The 25858-nt window shown below is 58.3% G+C and overlaps 1 protein-coding gene and 1 long non-coding RNA gene across 2 annotated transcripts; one reads left to right on the top strand and one right to left on the bottom strand.

Moving 5' to 3' along the window:
• Positions 1-227: 227 nt before the first annotated feature.
• On the bottom strand, positions 228-20180 carry NARF (nuclear prelamin A recognition factor). Its single transcript, XM_032321376.1, has 11 exons — positions 20041-20180; positions 17867-17947; positions 15707-15850; positions 12714-12846; positions 9583-9717; positions 7305-7423; positions 5919-6048; positions 4829-4892; positions 3853-3990; positions 3238-3395; positions 228-1653 (listed from the first exon to the last, which is right to left on the bottom strand). The coding sequence occupies exons 1-11, from the start codon at positions 20065-20067 to the stop codon at positions 1412-1414; spliced, it is 1371 nt and encodes a 456-aa protein (XP_032177267.1). The 5' UTR covers positions 20068-20180; the 3' UTR covers positions 228-1411.
• On the top strand, positions 8269-9587 carry LOC116577738. The gene is made up of 3 exons (XR_004280594.1): positions 8269-8484; positions 8827-9056; positions 9453-9587. It is a non-coding gene; the product is annotated as an uncharacterized LOC116577738 (long non-coding RNA).
• Positions 20181-25858: the final 5678 nt, after the last annotated feature.

Here is a 25858-nt window from a genome sequence, read left to right as displayed (position 1 = left end):
AAGGGGCTGCTTCCGAAGCGAGAGGAACCGACCGCGCACCTGGCTGGTGGCTTTCTAGGCCCCCTTGGAGACCGAGGACGACGGCTCTCCTGCTCCGGGCCGGGCACTGGCTGCAGAAGTGCGAGGCGACGGAGGGCGCGGCCTGTGCGGCCCCGGCGTCTCTCAGAGCGCGGCCCGGGCCCTGGCTGGAGGGAGCACCTGGTTCAGGGATTCTCCACACACAGACCCATCCTTCAGCTGTTTATTCCATCATCCGTGACCGCAGAGGATGAAGCCGGTCAGGAGCAGAGAGAAAGAAATGTACAATCTCACGCCACACGCAGCCCGGACAGGTACGCGCCACAGCACGACACACAACACGAGGAATCGGAGGAAGTGGAGGCTTCACGGCACGGAGGGTCGAGAGGAGCGTCGCCGCTCGGGTTCCCGGTACCAGAGCCCTCTGCGGAGGTCTCGCGCTTCGGGGACGAGCCCGGACCTGGAGCGCGGGTGTCCGCGGTCCGGCCGCTGCCAGCCCCGCCTGTGGGGCTGCTCGTCCCCTTCCTTCTCTGCGGCCCGTCGTGGGCGCAGCACGGGCTGCCCGAGGCCCCTCAGGAAGCACAGGCTGGGGGGAGGCAGGACCGCAGCGGCATCAGGACGGACGGAGGGGAGCGCCCGTCGACCGCACGGCCTGGCCTGCACGGGTAGCCCATCTCTGCCCCGTCTCCCTCCTCCATCCTCGGCCGTAGAGAGCCCGCAGCCTCGCCAGGCCTCCCCAGCCTCGCGGTGCGCGCCCCTTAACGGCCGAACGAGGGGGTGCGTGTCTGGGGCCTACGGCACCCGCAGCCACGGAGCCCCTGGGTTAGAGGTCTGGTCCCAGGAGGGGCTGCTGCCCGCCACCCTCTGGCACCAGGAAAGCACGTGGCTGCTGCCAGGAAAGCTGGAAATCTCGGCTTGTGTATCAGCTCCCAATTCCAAAAGGACGCAACTGACTCCCATTCTGGCAAAACCATTCAGGAGTAACGTGAAGTGGGTAAAAATAAGCCGAGTCGGGCAGACCCCACAGCGGCCTCCTCACGCCATCTCTCTGAGGCAGATGAGCCTGAGCTTCTGGGGTCTTAGTTCTTCACAGGACACTTTTTGGATTTCTTTTAAGCCTAAAAGATAGTGGTCTGTCTTCATTCTTGTTCTTTGGGATACTGTGCAGTCTTAAGAGAAAGAGATACGTACACTGAGGCAATCCTTCCCTCAGGTCAGAATACTCGAGTCCCGCGTCACAAAGAGAGCACCACGTCAAACAGTGAGGGAACCACCAGCAAAGAGGGTAGAGAATTCTGAAAACCAAGGTAGCAACCGAGAAGCCGAGCCGTTTTCCTGCAGGGTCTCGGGCCGCGCTCAGCCGCGCCTCCCTCCCCGGCAGCCAGCTCGACCTTTACCACTTGATGTCCCGGCTGCCCGCGGGGAGCCCTGCGCCCTGGTACATGGTGTGCAGGGCTTCCTGGACTCTGGGGGAGTCGGCCCCGTCCAGCCACTCCTGGTACAGCTCCTGCACGTGGGCGCTGGTCTCGGGGGGCCGCACAGGGATGTCCGCGTAGATGCCTTCCATCTGCCGCAGCAGCGCCTTGTCTGCCCGCCCGTCCTCGGTCTGGGCTTGGCCTCTGCCGCTCAGACAGCCTGGAAGACAAGCAGGGAGCTGATGCTATTCTTCCAGCCGCTTTGAAGGGGCTGGTTCTGCAGCCGGAAAGAAACAACGGCGCTGTGGGGCCAGAGCCCGGACTGACTCTAGACGTGGGGCCCCAGAGGCCTCATGAGCCCCGGTGATGGGCTCACAGCCCCTTATGCTTCCTACTCTTAACGTACGTTATCCAGGAAACGTTTTTTACCTAAAAGTGAAGTAAGCGGTCAGCCTCTAGGAGTGGCTGGTCGTGGACACCCATCGGGACTTGGAGAAGAGCAGGAAGACTGTGACCAGGGCAGCCACACCATGGGCGTCTCCGAGGGCTGCATGGCACTGGGGAGGGCGTGGGAACCCGCGAGCCGGCACGGGAGCCCATGCACCCGAGTGCCGCAGCCTGGAGAAAGGGCGCAACTCCCTCGTCCTGGTGCTGGTTACTCTCGGCTTATTCAAGGATGCCATGATTTATACCGCTAAGTTCATGTAAACGAATTTGTAGCAAATTGCCACCCTGGCCAAGCCCCTCTCTACTGGCCCTTGGCAGTACCCACCAGCTGTGCCTTTTTTTTTCTTTTAAAGATTTTATTTTGTTATTTTTAAAACGGTTCTATTTATTTATTTGGGAAAGCACGAGCGAGGGGGAGTGGCACAGGCAGAGGGGGGACGCAGGCTCCCCGCTGAGCAGAGACCCTGACTCGGGGCTCCATCCCAGGACCCTGGGATCTTGACCTCAGCCAAAGGCAGAGGCTTCCCTGACTGAGCGCCCCAGGCGCCCTCCACCAGCTACACTTTTGATCTTGAATCTCGAAGACGCTGAGCCATGGCAGGAGACCCTGCTCACCTTCCCAGGGAGCCCAGCCCTCTCCTCAGATCCCTGCCCCGGGCTCCGCCGCTGTCAGGGCACAGGTGAGTCTGCCCAGCCCCCACCCATGGCTCAGGGGAGTTGGACACCCCGCCCCCCACCCCCACGGGCCCAGCTCCCCCGCTGCCTCATCCTCACTGTGTCTGCTCCTCCGCAGCCCCACAAGCCCTCCGAAGCGCTGGCAGGTTGTCGCCGGCGCCCTGGCCAGGCCTCCTCTCCTCAGGCAGGCTGGAAACCTGCGGGCCTCCCCGCTCAGTAGGGCGCAGGTGGTCCCACAGCCACCGGGAGGCCATGGGATCCTCTCCCTGGACACTGGTACCTATTCCACCAGCAAGTCCCTGGCCTTTGTCGTGGAAACCCGGCCCTGGTGCCTCCTGTCAGCCTCCATTTCCCATGTGGACCTCCCCCACCTGCCTCTGTCCCTCAGGAAAGAACCTGCCTACCGGTGGGGCCATCTGAACCAAGATCAGGCTCTCACGAGCTGCCAGGAGCAGCTCTTCTCTGGGACCATGTCCCCAGGGGTCTTCTGAGGGGACACTTGTCTACTACGTGCTGAGGGATGCAGAGGGCCCACCGGGTCAGAACCACCAGGGCAGCCTCCACAGTCCCACAGAGCTGTCAGAACGAGCAAGGCTTGGAGTAACCCAGGAGGGCCTGCTTCGTGAGGGGCCGTGGGGGGCCGTGGAAGGACGCTGGGAGCAGACCAGACCCCATGTCTTACCCCCGGCGCAGGCGAGCACCTCCACGAAGTGGTATGGGAACCTGCCCTTCTTCAGTTTCAGAACCACGTTCTGGATGTTCCGAAAGCCGTACGCAGCGGCGAAGCGCAACAGAACCTCCCCGTTCTTTTCAAGGGTGACCTCCTGGAAGTCTTTGTTCCTGTAAGATGAACACAGCGGGTTTTTTTCCTAAAGGTTTTATTTTAATTGAGACACAGAGAGAGACAGTGAGAGAGAGCACAAGCACGGAGAAGGGGCAGAGGGAGAGGGAGAAGCAGACTCCCCGCTGAGCAGGAGGCTGGACCTGGGGTCAATCCCAGGACCCCGGGATCAGGGAGGCAGACGCTTAACCCACTGAGCAACCCAGGCGTCCCACCAAAATGGATTTTAATCTACAGCATCTTTCGCGTCCTTTCTCTGAGGCAGACAGTCCTTTTCCAATCTAAGTTTTGAAATGTTAGCAAAATGAAAAGCTGAATAAAAACAGCATTTTGGTCTTGGCTATTCTAAACCCTGCCAGCCAGCCAGCCCCCGACCCCAACTCGCACACGCGCACACACACCACCCGCGTGCGCGCCCACTGGCTTGGGGCGGCGGTGCTGAGCGCACAGGCAGACCTCAGGGTGCGGTAGGTGACCTCCCCCACGTCCTCGTTGAACAGCTGCTTGGCCGCGTGTCTGAAGACGTGCGCCAGGTACCCGTCCGAGCTGGCCCCGTCATGGCGTCTCACCTCTTCCTCCTTCGGGCCTCCGAACCTGGCCAGGCAGACAGCGACACAAGCAGGAGTCAGACTTCCAGAGTCAGGTTCCCCGTGAAAAGAGAAACCTTTTACAGATATTGACATTCAGGCAAAAATCTCACGTTGCTGAGTTTTAACAACTAACACGAAGCGTCCCCTGCGACCTCTGTGGCCGAAGCAGCAGGCGGAGCCCCGCTCAGCGCGCGGGGCTGGTGGCTCCCTCTCTGCCGCCCGGCATCTGCGTGTCCCCCCAAACTGTGGCACTCGGGCCAGAGCTGGGACTCTGTGCACACACGCCTCAGTGGGGACACGCATGGGCTCTGGCCACAGGCTCTGTTGCCGTCACTTTTGTGCACCTCAGGGTGGCCTCTCACACGAAGGCGGCCACCGCTCAGCAGCCCGGGCTCACCCCGCGCGGAGCCCGAGGCCTGCACATAAGGGAGCGCCGGCTGCAGGTTCGGAACACCAGGACCACGGAACCCCGGCCCACTGCTCTCAGCGCGCAGAGACGTGGGGGAGCCGTTCTTCCCCAGAGGTGACCCACCCTTGGGCAGGTGCCGACGCACAACACCAGGAACACACAGAATTCAGAGGTGGAGGGCGTGGACGCCTAGATATCCCCACGGAAACCCAAATCGCCACACCCCAGCGGGTGGCACCGCACACCAGGGCCCCGCTGGTGTTCTGCTGGAGAGCTGTGAGGATGACCAAGGGTCATGGTGGGGAACGAGCCACGACACAGGAAGTGGCAATCCCAGGTCAGGCCCCCTCCCCCCATCTCTCTGCTGCCCATGGCCTCATCAGGAAGAAGGGAGGCCACCCACAAGGTGCCCCTCCCTGCAAAAGTCACTTACAGAGTGTCAACGGCAGCATCTTTCACTGCGTGGTCATTTTGTTCCATCATCTGAACGACCTCACCTACAGACAAAGAGGCGGCATAAGGCATGGCGGAAGGAGCCACACGGCCCACGCCAGCTGGACATCAGGCTTCCTGAGGAGCTGCTTCCAAGGTTATCTCCCCCACGGGAGCTTCCGTTAAGGTGACCCTGGGCACGGTCACCCGCACAGAGGGCGGGAACCCATCTCTAGCACAGCGTAACGCTAACGTGAAAAATTCTGGTAGAATTTAAGAGTTCAAGTCCTCCTTCTGCCCTTAAAACAAGGGATGCTTTTGCCAACGATCTCTCCGTATTTTTGTTTCTGAAGCAGAAAATGCCTGTGTATAACCACCTGTGGACGGAGGACCAGGACACAGTGGCTGCATTTACGTGGAGGTCGGTGGTGTGCAAAGATGAACTGAGAATCAGAACCACGTTCCCACTTCCCTTTACACCAGGGCCCCAGAAACCCTTGCTACCCAGGGCCGTGGCATCACACGCACATGCAGTGACTCAACACGAGACAGAACGGTAAAGCTGGCACTGTGCCCGAGCAAGGCTGGTGCGCGGTTCTCACGCAAACCCACTGGCTACCGGGGAAGCAGAGGCCCTCCTCGGGTCCTCACGCTGGAGTCTCAGGTTGGGGGATCCGCACCCAGGAGTCTCTGCCCACGAGAGCTGGCTGCCCTGCCGACGTGGCACAGGGCTTGCGGATGTAAGCCACCCCCCAACGGCAGTGTCCCACTGAAGGGCTCTCAAGGATACCAGAGAATCACTTCTGCCCCAGCACACAGAACCTGCTGCAGGCTCTCTGCCAAGCACAGTGTGTGGGGGCTGCTGGCAAGGTCACTGGAGTCCCACGGGCCCCCACTTGACGCTAAATTAAAAAAAAGTCCCCGTGTTACCACGTGCAGGTCCAGTCGGTCGGCAGAGCCTCCGTCTCACGTCAGGCTGCGGGAGCGCTGCCCCCCGACTTCCCTGCAGTCAAACCCTCCGGAGTCCTGTCGGGACCTCAGAGGACGACAGGCCAGAGGCCCCAGGCGTACCCTGCCCGCCCACCCCTCACCTGAGGTTAACACGCAGTCAGCACCCCGGGAGCCGTGGGAAGCGGTGGGCAAGTCTTCTCGAAGGGCCTCCAGTTTCTTATCGTAGCAAGGAGCCACGATAACGTGGAAGATCTGGTCTGGAGACAGGTTCTGGGAAGAAGGGCAAAGCCTGCTTGGGGCTGTGGGGAAATGAGGCGGCCAGCTAGGAGCTGGTGCCCCCACCCCTCCCCAGGTGTGCCCCCACGTGCTGAGGCCACTCTGGGTCCGGGCCGGCCTCCTGCAGACCGAGCTGCACCGGCCCCCGCAGGGCCGCCTCGCTTTGGGCGGGGCCGAGCCACCCAGAGCCCGGAAGGTCCGGCAGCTGGAGATGCGCGGGGAGAGCGGCCAAGAGCTGCACACCTGCCCTAGACCTGTGCACATGCTGACTGAACGCCAAAAAGGGTAAGGCACTGTGGGACTGTCGCCTGGCTGGCCGACCCTCAAACTTCCCGGAAACTTCCCAAGGGACACCTATTCAGGACGCTTCTCTGTTGCCTGCAGCTGAGTCGGCAGCCACACCACGATTGGGCAGTCGCTGAGTGACATCTGTGGCGAGGCCTCGGCGAACGGCCCCACGCAGGCCCCAGCCTGAGGAGAGCACCCGTCTCTCAGCGGGCCCACAGGCCCGGTTACCCTCTAGGACTGGCAAACTCCCGGATTCCCCCAAACAGTGGGGACGGGGCAAGCACAAGGGAGAAGGTCGCACAGCTCCTTTTCCTGCACCCTAAGTGCACGAGGGTGTCAAAGGCGTGTGGCTTCTTAAAGCTTTGGGTCTGTGGGATCCCTCGCTCTGCTGTGTTCTCCAGTGTCTCCAGGGCCAGACCTCACCGGTTCCCTGGAGAGATGTGTCCTCTGAGGGAGACTGTGGGCACCCTGGCAGCTGGAGACCCGACCACAAGAGGGGGCCACGTCACGGGCACCACTGGGGTATTGGGACCTCCAGGAGGAACCAGGCCTGGCCGCTGCCAGGGCTCCTGAGGTGGCCCTAGATCGCAGGCAGGGGGTCGGAGTGGGGGCCTGCAGTGGGGCGGCACAGCGCAGGGACCAGCTAAACACAGGCGCCGCGCACTGGGGGGACGCGTGGCGGGTGAGGGCGTGGGAAGGCCTTCAGGAGCCTGCCTGGGAGTCTTCCCACCACGCGAAGGCAGAAGTGGCTAAAGGAGTCACGTGCCTACTCACTGTGGCTGGGGGACAGGCCAGGCCCCCACACAGGACCGCCTCCACAGCAGTCATCTCCGGGGCCCCCCACGACCAGGACAGACAGTGTTTCCACTCGATCTGAGGCCAAGACCACCTTCACTGTGCCTCCTGGGGACACCCACCATCTCCTAGCCCGCGTGCTGCCCTCTGGGAGGCGGTCGGCTTACCTGCCGTCTGGCGAAGTAATCCTTCACCAGGGAGCCCATGATCTGCTGGGGAGACTTGGCGGTGCAGAGGTGTGGGGTAACGGGGTGGCCCAGCACCCGCTCGGCATATCGGACCCAGCCTGGGGAGAGAACGGGCCGTCAGCTCCTCGCAGGGCCTCCTCCTTCCGTCACACACGAGGAGTTCTGAGCTCCCGGACCCTGTCACTTGGGGGAAAGCCAGACACCACTTCTTTTGACCTTCCCGGGAATTCGTGGCACCTTGCACCCCAGGGACCCCAGGTGCATATGCCCTAGACTGGAAGATGGCCCTGCCGGCCCCTGACCAGAGAGGATGCAGCGGAAGAAAGTGAAAACTGGTACAGAAAACAAGTTTCACGGAGCAGCCGTGCGGCATCGTCCCAGGGCACCCGGCCTCCCACTGTGCGGCCACAAAGCCCATCGCAAGTTACCAGCCAACAACTGCCCCCTCTTCAGGGCAAGGACAGAATTTCACAGGCCAGGGAGGTCCAGAGAGCACACGGGGTCTCCGCCTAAGCACCTGGCCTGGTACTGAGCATCTCCTGAGCTGCCGAGGGCCGCTGTGGGCCGGGCTCCCCGGCGGCGGTGCCGTCCGGGGAGCGCGGGTCAAGAGAAGGCCTGCAGGAGGCGGGGCTTGGGTCCTTCACCTCCTGGGCACAGCCCGGTGAGAGGCCGACCCTACGGACACGCAGGCTGACCCTACGGACAGGCGTCCCCACCACAGCACCACGGCGAGTGCAAAGCTGCTCATCGAACCGCGGGGACAGCTGGCCACCTCCCTCTGACCGCTGCCGGCCAGAAGCAGCAGCAGGCACGTCAGACGACGCGGCAACCCTGTCTGAACAAACGCCGACCGCAGCTGCCAGCGGCACGCGGGCCTGAGTGTGCACAGGAAACGTCCGTGACGACCACCGAAGCTCCAAGGGCAGCGGCCACCCTTGCCTCTGAACGTTAAAAACAAAAAACTGCCAAGCAGGATGGAGCCTTTGGGGGCCCAAGGTCCCTCCCACTGCACGGCAGGCCTGGCAAGGCCCCGCCCACCCAGCCTCAGTACCAGGCCGGCACCTGCAGACACGGCTCCCCGGCGGAGGGCACCTCGATGCTGCAGGCAAGCCGATGTGGGGCGGCCAGAGGCACCGGACATCACGCCAAACAGCGGGAGGTAAGGGCCGGGGCCCACGGAGGATGCACAGCCCGGGGGTGGGGAAGAGGACCGAGCAGGGCCGGGAAGGAGGAATCCGGGTCCCAGAGCCCATGGTGCCCTGCATCTGAAACCAGACAGGTCAGCACTTTCCTGAGGAGACCTGTGATCGGAAACTTGTTACTCGACACTGGCCGGGGGCAGACACACCGGCCTGTGCCCTGGACAGGCCGGGGGCAGACACACCGTGCCACTCCATGCCAGCTCCCATGGAGTCAGGAGACAGAGAAGCGGCCGTGGGCTTCAGAGCAGCAGGGGATGACAGCGCTCACACGCCACCTCGGTGCCGGCTCTGTCTTGCAGCCCCGCAGACTCCCCTCCCCTGGGCCACCACTGACAGGCCGGGACAAGAGGGGACGTACTCGGAGAAGAGGCCTGGCACGAGGCGCCCAGCTCTGCAGAGGGACACCCCACAGGAGACACCGGTCAGTCTGCGGGCAGCAAGGGCACCCCAAGGCTGGGAGCCCTGCATGAGGAAGACACGCCCCGCGAGCCGGCACAGGACTGCCCACAGCCCTGATCCCATCTGCCAGGTCAGATCATCCGACCTTGATGCTGCTTTCATGTCCTTACGGTCATTAAGAAGCAAAAAGGACAACACTGACTGTAGGCAAGGGTTAGTTTTGACCCGAATCTGACCTCATGTCCCTAAATTTGAGAGGTGATGTGAAGCTGAACCAGTTACAGTTCTGACACACTTGGGTATAAAGAAATCCCCAGGGAAAGTGCATCATCATTTAGGAAGAACATTCTAGAACCTCCAAACCTACACATAAACAGACTTAAAGGGCTCAAGACCCTGGATGCAGCAAGTATCAGGCCATATTGGGAGTGGGGGGTGGCTGGTGTGTACCAGGCAGGGGCTGAGTGAGGTGGGGGGCTCTGGAGTGGGCCTGCGGGGATCCCCACCAACTCTCCACTCCCTCCAGGTCTAGGACGCCCAGTGCGGTGGGCCCGTGACCTCTGACCTCACCCATCTGCACGCCTGCCCCCAAGGCAGACTCGGGAGAAATGGTGCCTCTGGCGCAGGAGGTGCAGCCGCCGGCCCTGGGTGCTCACCGGGACAGGCGGACGTGAGCATGGGCAGCGCGGGCTCCTCCTCGCTGTGCTGCTGGTACCGGCGCACGAACTCCTTCTGACTCTCCAGGATGCTGAAGTCCGCGGCTACTGCTGTATCGAAGACATAGTGCACCCCTGCAGGAAAGAGGGGGCGCTCAGCTTCTCGTCACCTATCGGGGGACCGCGGCGAGTCTGCAGACTCCACAGCACCCTGAGCTCTGCGTCTCCCTCTTACCTCGTCTATACCACAGACTGCATAAGCCCAGGACTGTGCCTCACCTTCTTCTTCAAACAACAAACAGGATCATTTTTCACAAGAAAATATGTATGTTTTCTCTCTGGCTTGCTCTTGTTCTCTCTGTGTCTACACTGATGCAAAACCTCACAGTAGCCGCAACGGTAACGTGAGATTACACGGAACCCGCAGCACTCTCTTCTGGTCAGAGGTCAGATCTGTCTGATGATCTGTGATCTCTTTAAAATAAATAGAGTAGGGGCGCCTGGGTGGTTCAGTGGGTTAAGCCTCTGCCTTCGGCTGAGGTCATGGTCCCAGGGTCCTGGGATCGAGCCCCGCATCGGGCGCTCTGCTCAGCGGGCAGACTGCTTCCTCCTCCCTCTGTCTGCCTCTCCACCTACTTGTGATCTCTGTCAAATGAATAAATAAAATCTTAAAAAAAAAAATAGAGTAAATTGGCAGCCCATCCCTTTCTTTTTTTTTTTTTTTTAAAGATTTTATTTATTTATTTGACAGAGAACACAAGTAGGCAGAGAGGCAGGCAGAGAGAGAGGAGGAAGCAGGATCCCCGCTGAGCAGAGAGCCCGATGCGGGACTCGATCCCAGGACCCTGAGATCATGACCCGAGCCGAAGGCAGCGGCTTAACCCACTGAGCCACCCAGGCGCCCAAGCCCATCCCTTTCTGAATGCCGTAATTTTTAGGCTGATTTGTAACTTTTTTTCTTTTTAAAGCTTTTAGCATTTTTTTTTAAGATTTTTATTTATTTTTTTGACAGAGATCACAAGCAGGCAGAGAGGCAGGCAGAGAGAGAGGAGGAAGCAGGCTCCCCGCTGAGCAAAGAGCCCGATGTGGGACTCGATCCCAGGACCCTGAGATCATGACCTGAGCTGAAGGCAGAGGCTTAACCCACTGAGCCACCCAGGCGCCCCTAGAGTTTCTTTCTTACGAAAGATCTTATTTGAGAGTGCAAGCAAGGGGAGGGGCAGAGCCAGAGAGAGAGCCACAGTCTGGGCACAGATCTGACGTGAAGCTCAACCCTACAACCCTGAGGTATGACCTGAGCCGAAATCAAGTGTTGGAGGCTTAAATGACTATGCCACCCAGGTGCCTCTTTTTAGCTATCTTTAAAATAAGTTTTCTTAATACTGGCACATAAGCCCGAGACAAAACATTGTACTTTTAATAATTACAGCAAAGTGAATTAAATAACCTTAATATCTGCAGCTAGATAATTTTTCTTAAAAAAATTATAAAACATAAGGTAATGTTTTAAGATGACACTTAAATCAGGTTCATTGTGGATATGTTTTACTAATATCTAATGCCCCACTCTTTAAAAAATTATCTCCCCAAATAGGGCCTTTCAGTATGAGGAGAGACAGTATCTAGGAACTCTGGTCTCCGGTAAAGCCAAGCCCACCTGAAGCCTTCTCAGATCCCAAGCCTGAGGGAACGGCCCCACGGCCCTTGGCGCTGTGGCCCAGTCCGGCAGCAGGCAGTGCGTGCAGGAACCATGCAGTGCCCCAAGGACCAGGGGCTCATTCCAAGTGTCGCCTTATTGTCTTAGTAACCCTCCACGTGTTTAGGTCTTTAGAAGCCACTGCAGGGCGCCTTGGTGGCTCAGCTGGTTGAGCATCTGACTCCTGGTTTTGGCTCAGGTCATGATCTTGGGGTCTAGAGACTGAGCCCCGTGTCCGGCTCTGTGCTCAGAAGGGAGTCCGCTTCGGATTCCGTCTCCTTCTGCCCCTCCCCCAGCTGGCATGCTCGCACACACACTTTTTGTAAAATAAATAAATCAATCTTTTTTTTTTTTTTAAGATTTTATTTGTTTGACAAAGAGAGACACAGTGAGAGAGGGAACACAAGCATGGGGAGTGGGAGAGGGAGAAGCAGGCTCCCCGCTGAGCAGAGAGCCCAATGCAGGACTCGATCCCAGAACCCTGGGATCATAACCTGAGCCGAAGGCAGATGCTTAACAACTGAGCCACCCAGGTGCCCCTAAATAAATCAATCTTAAACAAAAAACAAAAACAACAAAAAAAGAATCCACTGGGCGACGGGGTGGCTCCATTGGTTAAGCGTCTGCCTTTGGCTCAGGTCATGACCCCAGGGTCCTGGGATGGAGCCCGTGCTGCTCCCTGCTCCGTGGGGGGTCTGCTTCTCCCACAGCCTCTCCCTTTCTCTCCCTATTTGTCGCTCGTGAATAAATGAATGAGATCTTTAAAAAAAAAAAAAGAAGCCACTGCAGAAAACCCCAAACTCATGCTGGCAAACGCCTCCAGTTCTCCTCTCCTGAGCCTGCCTGGTGGTCTTGTGCAGGACGACAGCCCAGGGTGGCAGACGCTGCACAGAGGCTGGGTGGGCGGGGGGCTCGGGGCTGGGCAGGCCGATAGCAGTGGACGACACGGGAGCCCGCCCATCGCTACTCTGGATGGTTCCATTCCAGCTCGTTCACATTTGAGCTTTTGGGCACGTCTGAGAGGGACCAAGGGAGACAGCCTGTTCCCTCCCTGCTCTGCTCTCCGGAGAGCACCCCGGAAAGCAGGATGCCGGTCATCTCACCATGGTTAGGCTTGTCCCAGCCTTCTGCGGGCCCTGGGGCTGAGATGACACCACACTCCTTGGCAAGCCCTGGACCCTCCCACACGTCCCCGCCACCCCATCACCTGCTGCTCCCGGAGGGCCAGCCACAGACCTCACGCAACACCCGCCCGCGCAGTAAGGGGGTGAGGGACGCCCGCCTCCTGCAGGTCGGAGGCAGGGTCCTCTTACGTTCCTCGAGATGCTGGCGGAGGTCCTGGTCTAAGCTGTGCCCCCGGGAGCTGAACGCTGGAGACAGAGAGGGCAGCTGTCGGCTGGCCTCGTAGACTCACGACAGTATCAAGACATCTCACCAAGACTTTTGAGGAAGCCGCAGAGTCTTCTAGATGCATCCGTCACGCTGAGGCGGAATTTGGCGGCAAAATAAGGCAGAGACTGAGGACACACTGACACTACCAGCACTTTGTGCTGTGAGCGATCACATTTCTGCGGGAGACAGAGGAGAGAGTGATACGGGTGCTGGGTACGCAGAGTGACGTAAGACACCATAATGAAGACTCCAGTCAAACAGAATGTAGTAAGTGTCCTATGAAACAGTGAAAGAATACACACGCACTAGCAAATATAATTAAGGGAAAAAATTAGGATTAAGAAGTGTGACTTCCCTAGAGATTTCATCAATTTTTAAAAACAATATTCTATCGATAAATGTGAACACCTGAACAAAAGTGGGTAACCCTAGAGGAAAAATAAATGTTACCATATTGGCCCATAAATAACTGAAATGACCCAATAACAATTTAAAGATACACACACACCAACACATTTCAATTAGAACAAAAAACATAGACACCGAAACAGTGTCCGGAGATCTGTCCCCAGGGAGCTCAGTCCTGGTCAGTATGGCAAACTGTGGGGAATGGATGCATGTATGCATGTATTTTGTTTGTTTCTTTTTAAGGAGACAGAAAGAGACAGAGCAGGGCTGGGGCAGAGGGCGACAGAGAGAAACTTAAGTAGGCTCCACGTTCACCACAGAGCCTGACACAGGGCTTGATCTCATGACCCCAAGATCATAACCAAAGCTGAAACCAAGAGTCAGACACTTAACTGACGGAGCCACCCAGGATCCCCAAACTGCAGGATATTTTTTTTTTTTTTTTTAAGATTTTTTTTTTTTTTTTTTTTTTTAATTTATTTGACAGAGAGAAATCACAAGTAGGGAGAGAGGCAGGCAGAGAGAGAGAGAGGAGGAAGCAGGCTCCCTGCTGAGCAGAGAGCCCGATGCGGGGCTCGATCCCAGGACCCTGAGATCATGACCTGAGCCGAAGGCAGCGGCTTAACCACTGAGCCACCCAGGTGCCCCTGCAGGATATTTTTAAGGAGTGGATCATTCTCACCTTCTATAAACTGTTCTAAAAAATACTGTATTGGGGGGGGGGGCACCTGGGTGGCTCAGTGGGTTAAAGCCTCTGCCTTCGGCTCAGGTAATGATCCCAGGGTCCTGGGATCGAGCCCCGGAGCCCCGCACTGGGCTCTCTGCTGGGCAGGGAGCCTGCTTCCTCCTCTCTCTCTGTCTGCCTCTCTGCCTACTTGTGATCTCTGTCTGTCAAATAAATAAATAAAATCTTTAAAAAAAAAACTGTGTGGGGCGCCTGGGGGGCTCAGTCAGTGAAGCGTCTGCCTTCAGCTCGGGTCATGATCCTGGGGTCCTGGGATGGAGCCCCGCGTCGGGCTCTCTGCTCAACAGGGAGCCCACGTCTCCCTCTGCTTGCTGCTTCCCCTGCCTGTGCTCATTCTCTGACAAAAAAATAAATAAAATCTTTTAAAAAAATTAGTGTGTAAACATGGAACAACAAGGCCATCTACACCCCGAGTCAAAACTGACAGTGGCCGCTCAGGAACTCCTGAGAAAAACACGAACAATTCATCAGCACCACAGGGGCCGTGACAGGTGAGGACGCCGGCGTCAGGTCTCCCACGTGACCCTCTAACCTGGCGTTCGGGGCACACACGGGATTGCCACGACAGGGCTGCGTGGGTCAGACGCTGTCAGCAAGTCACGCTTCTGAACGCAGCCCAGCAGAGTGAGGAGGCAGGGCCGGGGGCATCGTGAGTCTCAGCTGCTAACGGAAGGGGGAGGGCAGAGGGTCGTGTGTCCCCAGCTCCAGGAGCCAGACTCGGTGCTTCCAATGCTTCCACCTGATGCCCTGCCCAGGTCTCCAGGCCTCACGCTGTTCTCACTCAAACGTCCCCTCTCTGAGGGAGCTGCTCTGTGACCAGCGGGGGAGCAGACAGCACCCAGGCCCACGGGCAGCGGAGAAAGGGAAAGTGCGGTGCCCCGACGGCGGCGGGAGCAGCTCGCTCACCCAACCCGGAACCTCCCCTCCGTCCAGTTTCGCGAAATCACCGTCTCCTCCTCCTCCATGTCGGCGTCTGCAGCGGCAGTGCCGACCGGCATGCACATCGACCACAAGTTTCTATAAACATCTACTTAATAGTAAAACTTCCCACTGAAGCCTGAATCAAGCTGTCGCCACGGGGAGGAGCTAAGCTGCACCACAAATGAGCGAGTCTGTTCAGTGCAGTAGCAGAGCAAAAGCCACTCTGTTCAGAGGAGGACAAGCAAGAGCAGGTGGGGACTGCGGCTCACGCGGGGGCCTCCCGGGGAACCTGACCACCAGGAAGGGAACAGACACACTCCACTGCTGACGACAGAAGACCAATATTTCTCTCTGAAACCGTGACCTAAAAATGTTGGATGACGTCCCCAGGAGCACGCCACAGGGGTAGCGGCGGACACGCATGACACCGCCGCGCTCTGTCCTCTGTGCCGTGGTGCCCACGTGCAGCCCACACCGCTCACAGGCTCTGCCTGGCCCTGGCACACTGGCTGTTACCGAGACGGGGGCGGGGGGGGGGGTTCCCAGGGGCACCTGCGCTGCTGCAGGCAGGCCCGGCTGTGACCGGGTTGCCTGAGAGCGGCCGGGAGCGAGGGGTAAACCCAGGTATGCTTCAGCCCCTCTGGCTCACCTGCCCTTCCTTTCACCTGTCCAAAGCTGAGTGACACAGCTCTACAGGACAGCGGAGGGACCACGGCCTTGCCCCAGCCTGAAAAGCCCATCCGACCGGAACCTTGCCTTTAGGAACAGACTAGGGACCTTGCCTCATATCACGTTAGTGAGGGAACATGACCCTGGGCAGGGGCTCTGGAGAGACTGGACTCCAGCAAGGGATATGGGGCCAGGGCCAAGACGCGTGCCCGGTGCCCCAGCAGAGGCTTCCATGCCTCGCCACCACCTCCCGCCCCCAGACCACAGAACCAGCAAGTGCCCAGGAACCCTACCTTATTAAGGTTCAGAACTCGAAAGAAGTCCTTGGCGTTCTGCTGGGAGACCCGGGCTCCTTCCTCCGCTGTCACACAGCTGTCGCACGCCAGGCAGTCACTCAGAAAGATCTTGGCATCGGCCAGTTTATGGAATTCTCCCTTCTATGAAACAAGGATGTTCTGGTCTGATTCTTCAATAAAGACTAAAACATGTGCTTCTCTGGGGACAATGACAGCATGAGACCAACACGAACACCGACACGGATCATCCAGGACAACAGAGAGCCAGGCCTGGAGCTCCGGGCGCCGCGGGGGATAGAAGAGGCCACAGTGAGATCAAGGAGTCACCCAGATGACAATCCAGGGTGAGAACAGGACAGCACTGTCACATGGCTGGAAGAAATCCACATCCTGTGTCTCAGGAGCTGGCCCGGTGCCTCCGTCCCTCCGTCCCCTTCTGTGTTGCCCCCGGGGATTCCGCTCTTGGCCTACTCTGTACTCCCCGCTGAGCTCATCAAGGCCCAAAGCTCCCCGAGGAAGTCGGCAGCCTGGCTTCCCGAGGTTTGAATGGTGCCCAAGAGTTTCCAACAAGCTCCCGGGTGGGCCAGAGCAGCCACAGCAAGGGTCTGGAGCACGTGGCCCGGCCCACAGACACTGCTGCGCTGCGCGGAGAATCCTGGCCCTCTGGCCCGGCCCGGGGGCCCACGCGCGCCCTCCGCGCTGCTCCCGGTGGGACCGCCTCCACGCCTGGCGCGCTCCGCACCGCAGGCTCTCCTTCCTGCAAGCTCTCGGGGCTGGTCCGGTCCCTTCCCACTGACCTGTTCCTTCCGCTTCCTCTGGTCTCCTAAACATGTGTATCCCGGGGAAGACCGTCCATTGCCCCTTCTCGGCCACCAGCCTCGGCAGAGCAGTGCCAGCTCCGGCAAGCCCGACACCTCCCCCATCTTCACCTCCGGTGGAACCCTCTCCTTTCCCAAGCCCCGCAGAGCTCCGTGCCCGTGGACCGCAAACTGCACGCAGCTTCCCGGGCCACACCCGCTCTCCTGCCTTCAGCACTGGCGCGGCCTGCCTGGGCCCCCCACCGCCCGGTCTGCCAGGTCCTTTCCTTCATTTTCCCCTGCGCTAGCTGCCTTAAGCCACCTGCCCCCACCCATGAGCTGTCTCCTGCCCCAGACCACTCTGTCCACACCTCCCCACGCCTGGGGAGCGCACCCGCCCCTGAGCTGCTCACCCTACGGGGGTGCCGCCCACCACGCTGGCAGGACGCCTGCTGAGGCTGTGTGCATACCTTATCTCTGCATTACCACAGCCCTGACAGGGAAGGGACCCAAGTCCCCAGGTTACTGATAAGGAAACCCGGGCTCCGGGGTTTAGAGGTCTGTCCGAGGTGATGTGGCCAGAGGGCAGCTGCGGGAGGTGCCAGGCGCTCCCTGCTACTTCTGCCTCTGCGCCCCGGGTGCCCATTTCATCTGCTGCTTGCCAAGCCCTAAGCTGCCAGAGCAGAGCAGAGCTGGTATATGACGGACGAGATCAGCTCCGCCAGGTCAGACCTTGTGTTGGCATCAAGAGACTCAAGCGAAACCTGCTGCTGTTTCTCCCACGCTGCCAGCTCTCCACGAGTGAAGTCAGGACCAGTCCTTTCCAAGGGAAGAGTGACCTCCCCTACCCAATAAACTTAAGCCATCGCTGCTAGCTAAGAAGGATTTAAATCCTCAAGAATGGAGTTAGGGAAGAAACCACTGGAAAAATAAACTTACAGGATCGCGAGATTTGAATTCTTTTATAAATTACCTACCCAAACTCCCATTTTACAGAGTGAAGTTTTTCTTTTAAGAAATTGGAGATTTAAGTATTACACCGCTATTTCCAATCAGTGACGGAAGATGCGATTTTCCTTTGTTCTTCACTCACTCGGCTTCGGCTGGGCGTACATATTCTCAGAACTCTTGCTCTTGGCACTTCTGTCTAGAAGGTCACGTGCCTCGGAATGACCCAGGGCCTCGTTAGTTCTTGGACGGGAGGAATGACCGCCCCACAGGCCCGCAGCCCCTGCAGGGGCACCACTTCAGCATGTTTTGTCTTAGAGCAGTGGTGTGCCAGGGACAGGAGCCCTCCAAGAAGAGAAACACAGCCCCGGCCATGTACTCCAGGCTAACGCGAAACTGAGAAATTACTTGCCTCTCCGCTCTCCTGGGCCAGACTCGGTCCTTCAACTGACGCATCCTCTTGGTCCTCGGTTTTTGTTTTCTTACTACATTCCTTGAAAAAGCAAAGGAACATAGAAGAGTACTTTTAATTTGACTCTCAGTTTAGAAAGATGTGTGTACACTCTGATCCATTAGCCTCATATGTAGAAATCTTTCCTATAAAAATAAAAGTACCCGGACTTGTGCACACACATGCATGCCCTCCCCTATCCGTGTCCTTGTGGTAACTGAAAACTAGAAGCAACGTGGCCTTCCACCACCAGGTAAATGAACACCGACAGCCTGGACACCTGCTACATTCAGATTACGCTGAACTAGAATTGTGAGTAATGCTCTGGAAATGTATCTCCGTATAATGTTAAGTTTAAAAAAAAAAGGGAAAGTGATAAAATATTTATATGATCTAATTTTTGGAAAAACAAACCAAAAAACCCGATTCCCACAGTGAACGGCTCTCTACGCCGTTACAGCCTAGAAGCAAGCGTGGAAGGCTACCACGGTCCCTATGGTTACCCAGGTGGAGAGGAGGACCAGCCCTGCCCTTCCTACGTTCCTGTTTTCTTACTGTAATTACGTAAGTTGTATAAAAACTCTTTAAGAACATGTTTTGGGGGCGCCTGGGTGGCTCAGGAGTTAAGCATCTGCCTTCCGCTCAGGTCATGATCCTGGTTCTGGGATGGAGCCCCGCATCGGGCTCCCTGCTCGGCGGGAAGCCTGCTTCTCCCCTCCCTCTGCTGTGTTCCCTCTCTCGCTGTGTCTCTCTGTCAAATAAGTAAATAAATAAACATCTTTAAAAACAGGTGAACACACAGAAAACACGTTTTGGTCATTGTTTCAATCATCCACATCAAGAACGGTGCCGGCTAGGATTGCCCTGAGTGGTGACAGAGGTCAGTTTGTTTTTCTGAGTGGGGTTTTTTGGTTTTTGCTTTTTGGCGGGGGCGGGGAGGGGGGGCTTCAAACATATTTTGAAACGACAGACAAGTGCCAGAGAACAAGAAAGACTGAACGTGAGCCCAAATGTAAGGTGACTACAGGCACCTGGAAGTGTAACCTGAGACGCAGGAGCGCCGGGCATCTGGCAGGTGCAGCGGCCGCCGCTTACCGGCTGCCCTCCACCCGGTATACCCGAACCAGCTGTCACACAGGAGACCGAGTCGGCCGGAGGATGCACAGGCGTCGGGAGCGGCATATCCTGGAGACCGGCGATGGGGGTCGGGGGGCCAAGGGGCCAGGGAACCCGGGACCGCGCCGCAGCTGGGACCCGACGCCAGCACCGGGCACCAGGTCTCCTGGAGGCCGGTGACCGCAGGCAGCTCCGACCCCGACCTGACCCCCTGATCTCGAACAGCCCCGACCCCGGCCGGACCAACCTCCTGACCCCTAGCAGCCCCGGCTGGAACAACCCCCGACCCTCTGACTCCGAGGAGCCCCGACCCCGGCGGGACGGACCCCCCGACCCGGAGCAGCCCCGACCCCGGCGGGACTGACCCCCCGACCCGGAGCAGCCCCGACCCCGGCGGGACTGACCCCCCGACCCGGAGCAGCCCCGACCCTGGCGGGACTGACCCCCCGACCCGGAGCAGCCCCGACCCCGGCGGGACGGACCCCCCGACCCGGAGCAGCCCCGACCCCGGCGGGACTGACCCCCCGACCCGGAGCAGCCCCGACCCCGGCGGGACTGACCCCCTGACCCGGAGCAGCCCCGACCCCGGCGGGACTGACCCCCCGACCCGGAGCAGCCCCGACCCCGGCGGGACGGACCCCCCGACCCGGAGCAGCCCCGACCCTGGCGGGACTGACCCCCCGACCCGGAGCAGCCCCGACCCTGGCGGGACTGACCCCCCGACCCGGAGCAGCCCCGACCCCGGCGGGACGGACCCCCCGACCCGGAGCAGCCCCGACCCTGGCGGGACTGACCCCCCGACCCGGAGCAGCCCCGACCCTGGCGGGACTGACCCCCCGACCCGGAGCAGCCCCGACCCCGGCGGGACGGACCCCCCGACCCGGAGCAGCCCCGACCCCGCGGGACGGACCCCCCGACCCGGAGCAGCCCCGACCCCGGCCCGACCGACGTCCGACCCCGGCCCGACGATGTCCCACCCCGGCCCGACCGACGTCCCGCCCCGAGCGCGCGGGGCCCACCTTCCGCGTGCAGTGCTCACACTTCATCTGGAGCGCGGCAGGCCGGGGGCCAGGACTCGGCCTCAGAGGAGCACCGGGAGACTCGGTCACAGACGCCCGGCGCCCGCCGCCCTTTGTTGAAGTCACCCCCGGTGCCGCCCCACCCCCGGAGGCTCCGATCGACCAATGAGAACGCCGGGAGGGGGCGGGCCACAACTCCAAGCCAATAGGAGCGCAGAGAGGGCGGTGCGGCTCCGCCCACATATCTCCGTCTGGGCCAATGACAACCCCAGGAAGGGGCGGTCCGGGCCGTGAAGCCAATCGGAGCGCGGGGGCGGAGAGCGGCGGTCGGCCGGGTGGCCCCGCGGGTCATCTCGCCCTTTTCCGCGGCTCGCGGGTCGGGGGCGGCCCGGAGCGGACAAGCAGACCTTCCCCAGGAGGCGGACAGGCAGACCCTCTGTAGGACTTATCCTGGGGCGCCTGGTTCGTCAGTTGGACCTGGAGACAGGCTTCGCCAGGCCACCGCCATTGCCGCCCGGAGGCGCGTCACGTAGGCCGGCCAGTCGGCAGTGCGCACGCGCGGGTGCGCACCACGTGGCGCCGGGGGGGGGGCGCGGGAAGCTGGGTGTGAAGTCGAGTCCGCCCGCGGTCCCAGCACGTGCGGGGTCGGTCCGGCGCCGGCGCCGGCTTTGCGGGAACGAGCAGTTGTTTCTGCGGGGCTCGGGCGAAGCTGTTAACTCCTGGTCATGAAAGCCGACGTCCTACGACATGCGTGTTGTCTGCTCTTTGCGGGATGGTCGGAGCGGGAAGCCTGCCGGGGGCCGTCCGGGGGCCCGAGGGAGTCCGGTGGTCTCCGGCCGTCGCACCAGCACGCTGGGCTGCTTCCGAGGCAGCGGGGAGCTGCCGTCCCGGCCGAGCCGGCTGCCCTGCGGGGAGCAGCCCACGTCCGCGGAGGACACGGGGGCGCTGGGGGGACAGCTGCAGACTGGACGGTGGCTTCGCCAGCCCCGAGCTGTGACTGCGGCTGGGGGGCGGCAGTGGCCACTGCGAGGTTCCTGCTGGTCCGCAGCTGAGCGCAGCTTCCCCTGCCCGCCCCAACCCCACCCAAAGGACGTTCTCTTGATTCCGTTTTAATTTTTTTTTTTTTAGGATTTTTTTTTTTAAAGATTTTATTTATTTATTTGACAGAGAGAAATCACAAGTAGACAGAGAGGCAGGCAGAGAGAGAGAGGGAAGCAGGCTCCCCGCGGAGCAGAGAGCCCGACGTGGGGCTCGATCCCAGGACCCTGAGATCATGACCCGAGGTGAAGGCAGAGGCTTTAACCCACTGAGCCACCCCGGCGCCCCTTCCTCGTTACTGTTTTAAAAACATTTTCACGATACCATTACCACATGTGAAAACAAGTTACAACTACGTAATTTCATCAAATATGTATTTAGTGTCCAGGTTTCCCTAATCTCTCCTTAAAAAAAAATTTTTTTTTTTGTCAGAGAGAGAGTGAGCACACCAGGCAGAAGAGGGAGAAAGCAGGCTCCCCGCAGAGCAGGGGGCCCAATGCAGGGCTCCACCCCTGGATCCTGGGATCATGACCTGAGCTGAAGGCAGATGCTTAACCAATTGAACCACCCAGGCACCCAAGGAATACTTTCATAATGAGAAACTCCTCTCATTCACTATTTGATTACTCTGTTGTAAATTTATAAAGACAAGATGAATCCATAAATTTGTAAAAAAAAAAAAAAAATCCAAATTCCTTTCTCAGCATCCTCCGAAAGTGAACAAAGAATTTAAAAAAATATATCATTATGAATTATGGATTTTGGGAGCTCCTGGGTGGCTCAGTTGGTTGAGCATCGTAGCTCAGGTCTTGATCTCAGGGTTGTAAGTTCGAACCCCATGTTGGGCTTCACATTGGGCATGGAGATGGCTTTAAAAAAAAAAAAAGAGTTATGGATTTAAATGGTTGGAGATTTTCAGTTCATTTGAAATTCTTATTGATACTCAAATCCCGTTTTTCTTTTTTTGCTAATAGAATTTCTTCAGCTAGGGGTGCCTGGGTGGCTCAGTGGGTTAAGCCGCTGCCTTCGGCTCAGGTCATGATCTCAGGGTCCTGGGATCGAGTCCTGCATCGGGCTTTCTGCTCAGCAGGGAGCCTGCTTCCTCCTCTCTCTCTGCCTGCCTCTCTGCCTACTTGTGATCTCTCTCTGTCAAATAAATAAATAAATAAAATCTTTTAAAAAAAAATTTCTTCAGCTAGACTCCAAAATTTTTTGAGAACATACTCAAATGTTAGCAGTCTTTTTGCTTTTTGATACATTTGCTTGTACATTTCCTGCTTTAGACTTGAAATCAGTCCTCTCACCAAAAAGCCTGGTTCCTTTAGTAGGAATTGGTATTTAAAAACCACAGAATGGATGCTAGAATTGCTCATTGCTACTGCACTGGTCATTGTTTCTAGGACTTTTCAGTGGACAGCATGAGGAAACTTTTTAAAGCAAAATGCATTATGAACTCACGCTAGTCCTTCTGATTCAAATCTAGGCATACAGGTGCTGAATAATTGCCCTTACCGACCTCACATCCATCACTCCTATCTGAAATTCCTGGTTCCCAGCAGTACCGACCTAATACACTCATCTGCATGATCTCACATTACATACATTAAAAAGTCTCAGACTAACAATGCTAACTCACTCTACTATCCAGAATAAAACCACCACATTTTACATATTCTATTTCAATATATATTTGCATCCTGTACAACCCCTTCTTAAATGACAGGACCTCACGCATGTTTCTCCATCTTGCTTTTATGGTCCAACAGTACATGCTGGAGAGCACGCCCTTGCAGTATATAGAGATAGTCCTTCCCTCGTGGGGTCCAATCAGGAGAGAGGAAGCACACAATAATTTGAATAGAGTTTAATATAAAGAATCACTAGCAATAACTGGGGATTGGTGTGAGGGATTGGCCAGTAAAAAGAGAATGCAAGAATAGTAAGAAACAAGGAGTAACCACAGCCCCCCCCAATCAGGGCTATGACGTTGGAGCCCACTCTGTGCCCCAGGATGAGATCTGGACTGTTGGAGGAGGCCGCCTTTGGCTCACCTGGTGGCAGAGAAGTCAGATGTCGCACTGACGGAACTTGCTGGAAATCTAATCCAGAGGGTGCTGGGGAAAGGTTTTTTTGTTTTGTTTTGTTTTGTTTTTTTTCCCCACACAAGGGATCTCACTAGAGGTACTTTTCTACAGCACCACTCAAGGGGGTTGTAAGGAGAAGCTGGTGGATACTGGTTACGCTGGCCAGTGTGCACGGTAAGGGCCAGGCGCCGCAGAAGCCCTGGGAGCTGCAGGAGCCAGAAGCCGAGGATCCTCCTCCCGCAGTGTCTCTCCAGCACCCTCTACTGACAAAGTTCAGCATCACGCCAGAGAGCGCACAAAAAATAGAGGGCTCAGATCCATTTTCAGGGATCGCGCAATGAAGTTCGAATTTAGAGCTGAGATAGAATGCACTGATAATTGGCACAATATACAATTTTATTCACTCAGTCCCCTATTTATGGATATTGTATTTCCAGTCTTGCTATTACCAATATTTAGCAGGATTCTGACCAAATTAACTGTCACTTGTTCGCGCACTTAACCTTTGTAAAAGTCCAGTGCAGTCTTCATTTTTAAATGGCTTATGATCCAGTAGAAAAGGTGAAATTATGCAAATACATGTAATGCAAAGTAGAATTTCCTGGGTATCCTCTCAGTTCTACCTAAATTCTGAGGCTTGCGGCAAGCAGGAAGGACTTAAAGAAGGTATTAACAATTCAAATAAACCTTCAAGATCGTGTAGGGGAAGTGCGTTTCAAGAAGATAGAATGCGAGCTGAGGGGTCCGTCTGAGGAGCCTGCTGTGTTCAGACACAGTGTAGATTTGCTGCAGCTAGAGTAGAGGGCTCAAAGCCTGGTTCCTTGACCAGCAGTATGACCACCATCTAAATTTTATTTTATTTTATTTTTTTAATTTTAAACCCCACGCACCACTGGGAACAGGTGCCAGCATTCTGTTTCAAAAACCCGCCAGGTAAGGGGCGCCCGGGTGGCTCAGTGGGTTAAAGCCTCTGCCTTCGGCTGGGGTCATGATCCCAGGGTCCTGGGACCGAGCGCCGCATGGGCTCTCTGCTCGGCGGGGACCCTGCTCCTTCCCCACGCCCCGCCTGCCTCTCTGCCTACTTGTGATCTCTGCCGAATAAATAAATAAATCTTTTAAAAACAAAACAAAATGTAAAAACCCCAAAACCTGCCTGGTGATTCTGATGGCGGTCAGGTTTGGAGCCACAGGCGGAGCGTATCTGAGGCCGACTGATGGATGGGACTTTTGGTCGTGCGCTTCTCTCGGTCGGTCCTCCGGGGCTCTGCACACCGACCCACCGGGAAGTGCGCGCGGCTGTACCGATGTAAGGTCGAGCACACGCTGGAGTAAGTACGAAGAGAGCAAAACGGAAGAGCCGCTCTCCTGTGTTCGCCCCGCACCCCACGGAGCCCTCGGCGCTCCCCCTGCGCAGGCCATGCGGGGAGGTAGGCTCCTGTTCAGGCACCTGGTCCGAACCAGGGGGGACCCCGTCTTCACCACCCGGCAGGAAGGAAGGTGGTGGTTTGGAAGAGAGGGAGCAGGTAGGCCGCCTACGTGCCTGCGGCGGGGTTTTCCGGGAGCAAACGGTCTTTCCTACCGCAATTTTCTGGCAACAGCCCAGCCGACCGAGACGGTCACAACCCATCTAATGGGGCGGGGCCATCGTCCAGCCAATGAGAAGCCACTATACTTCCAGCTCCCCTTTCCCTCCAATGGACTTTCTGTTTACAACAGCCCACCCCGCCCACCCACCGTCCCCTATAAAAAGAGCCCGCGGCGCTGACCGTCGGCACGTGCCTGGGGTCCCGGCGGGAGCCGAGTGGCGGGGCCTGGGGACGCGGTTCTCCCCCGAGCGCCGGGCTTCGCCGGCGGGGGAGCCCGCGGTGTTGTTCCGGAGGTTGACGCTGTCCCGGGACTGCGCGGACTCTCCAGGCCCAACGCGCAGACTCTGTCTTTTCCAGGCACGAGCCACGTCCGCTGCAGGTGCGAACCCGCGTCTCCGAGCGCTGCAGGGGCTCGTCCGCCCCGAGCCGGTGTCGGCGACCTCCGGGCACCGCCCAGCTCCGTCAGCGTCGTCGTTCGCGAGCGGTTCTGCGTGCGGGGCACCGGCTTGGAGAGGCGTGGGCCTGGGGCTCGGGTCGTGGCCCCGGGGTCCGGGGAGCGAGGTCGGGCTCCCTCTGCCCCGGCTGTCCCCGCTCGCGCTGTCTGCCTCTCCGGCGCGTCGGGTGCAAAAAGCTGCGGCGACTTGATCTGAGCGGGAACGACCGGGCGGCGAGCACGGGCTGGGGTGGGGGTGGGGGGCAGACGCCCCCGCTGGGCCGGGAGCCCGATGCGGGGCTCGATCCGGGACGGCGGGATCGCGACGGAGCCGAAGGCCGACGCTTCGCCGACTGAGCCCCCGGCGCCCCTTTTATCGACGTGTTTTTTTAAAGATTTTATTTATTTATTGGACAGACAGAGATCACAAGTAGGCAGAGCAGCAGACAGAGAGAGAGGGAAGCAGGCTCCCCGCTGAGCAGAGAGCCCGATGCGGGGCTCGATCCCAGGACCCCGAGATCATGACCTGAGCCGAAGGCAGCGGCTCAACCCACGGAGCCCCCCGGGCGCCCACTTTTATCGACGTATTAAGCGAGGGTTTTGCCGCATAATCCACGCTTCCGACTTTGTGGGGTTCAGTCGCCCCAGACGTCCTCGGGCGGTCACCCGCCCGCAGT

Source organism: Mustela erminea, chromosome 18, assembly GCF_009829155.1.
Source record: "Mustela erminea isolate mMusErm1 chromosome 18, mMusErm1.Pri, whole genome shotgun sequence".
Classification (NCBI taxonomy): domain Eukaryota; kingdom Metazoa; phylum Chordata; class Mammalia; order Carnivora; family Mustelidae; genus Mustela; species Mustela erminea.
This window is presented reverse-complemented; position numbering and strand designations above follow the sequence as displayed.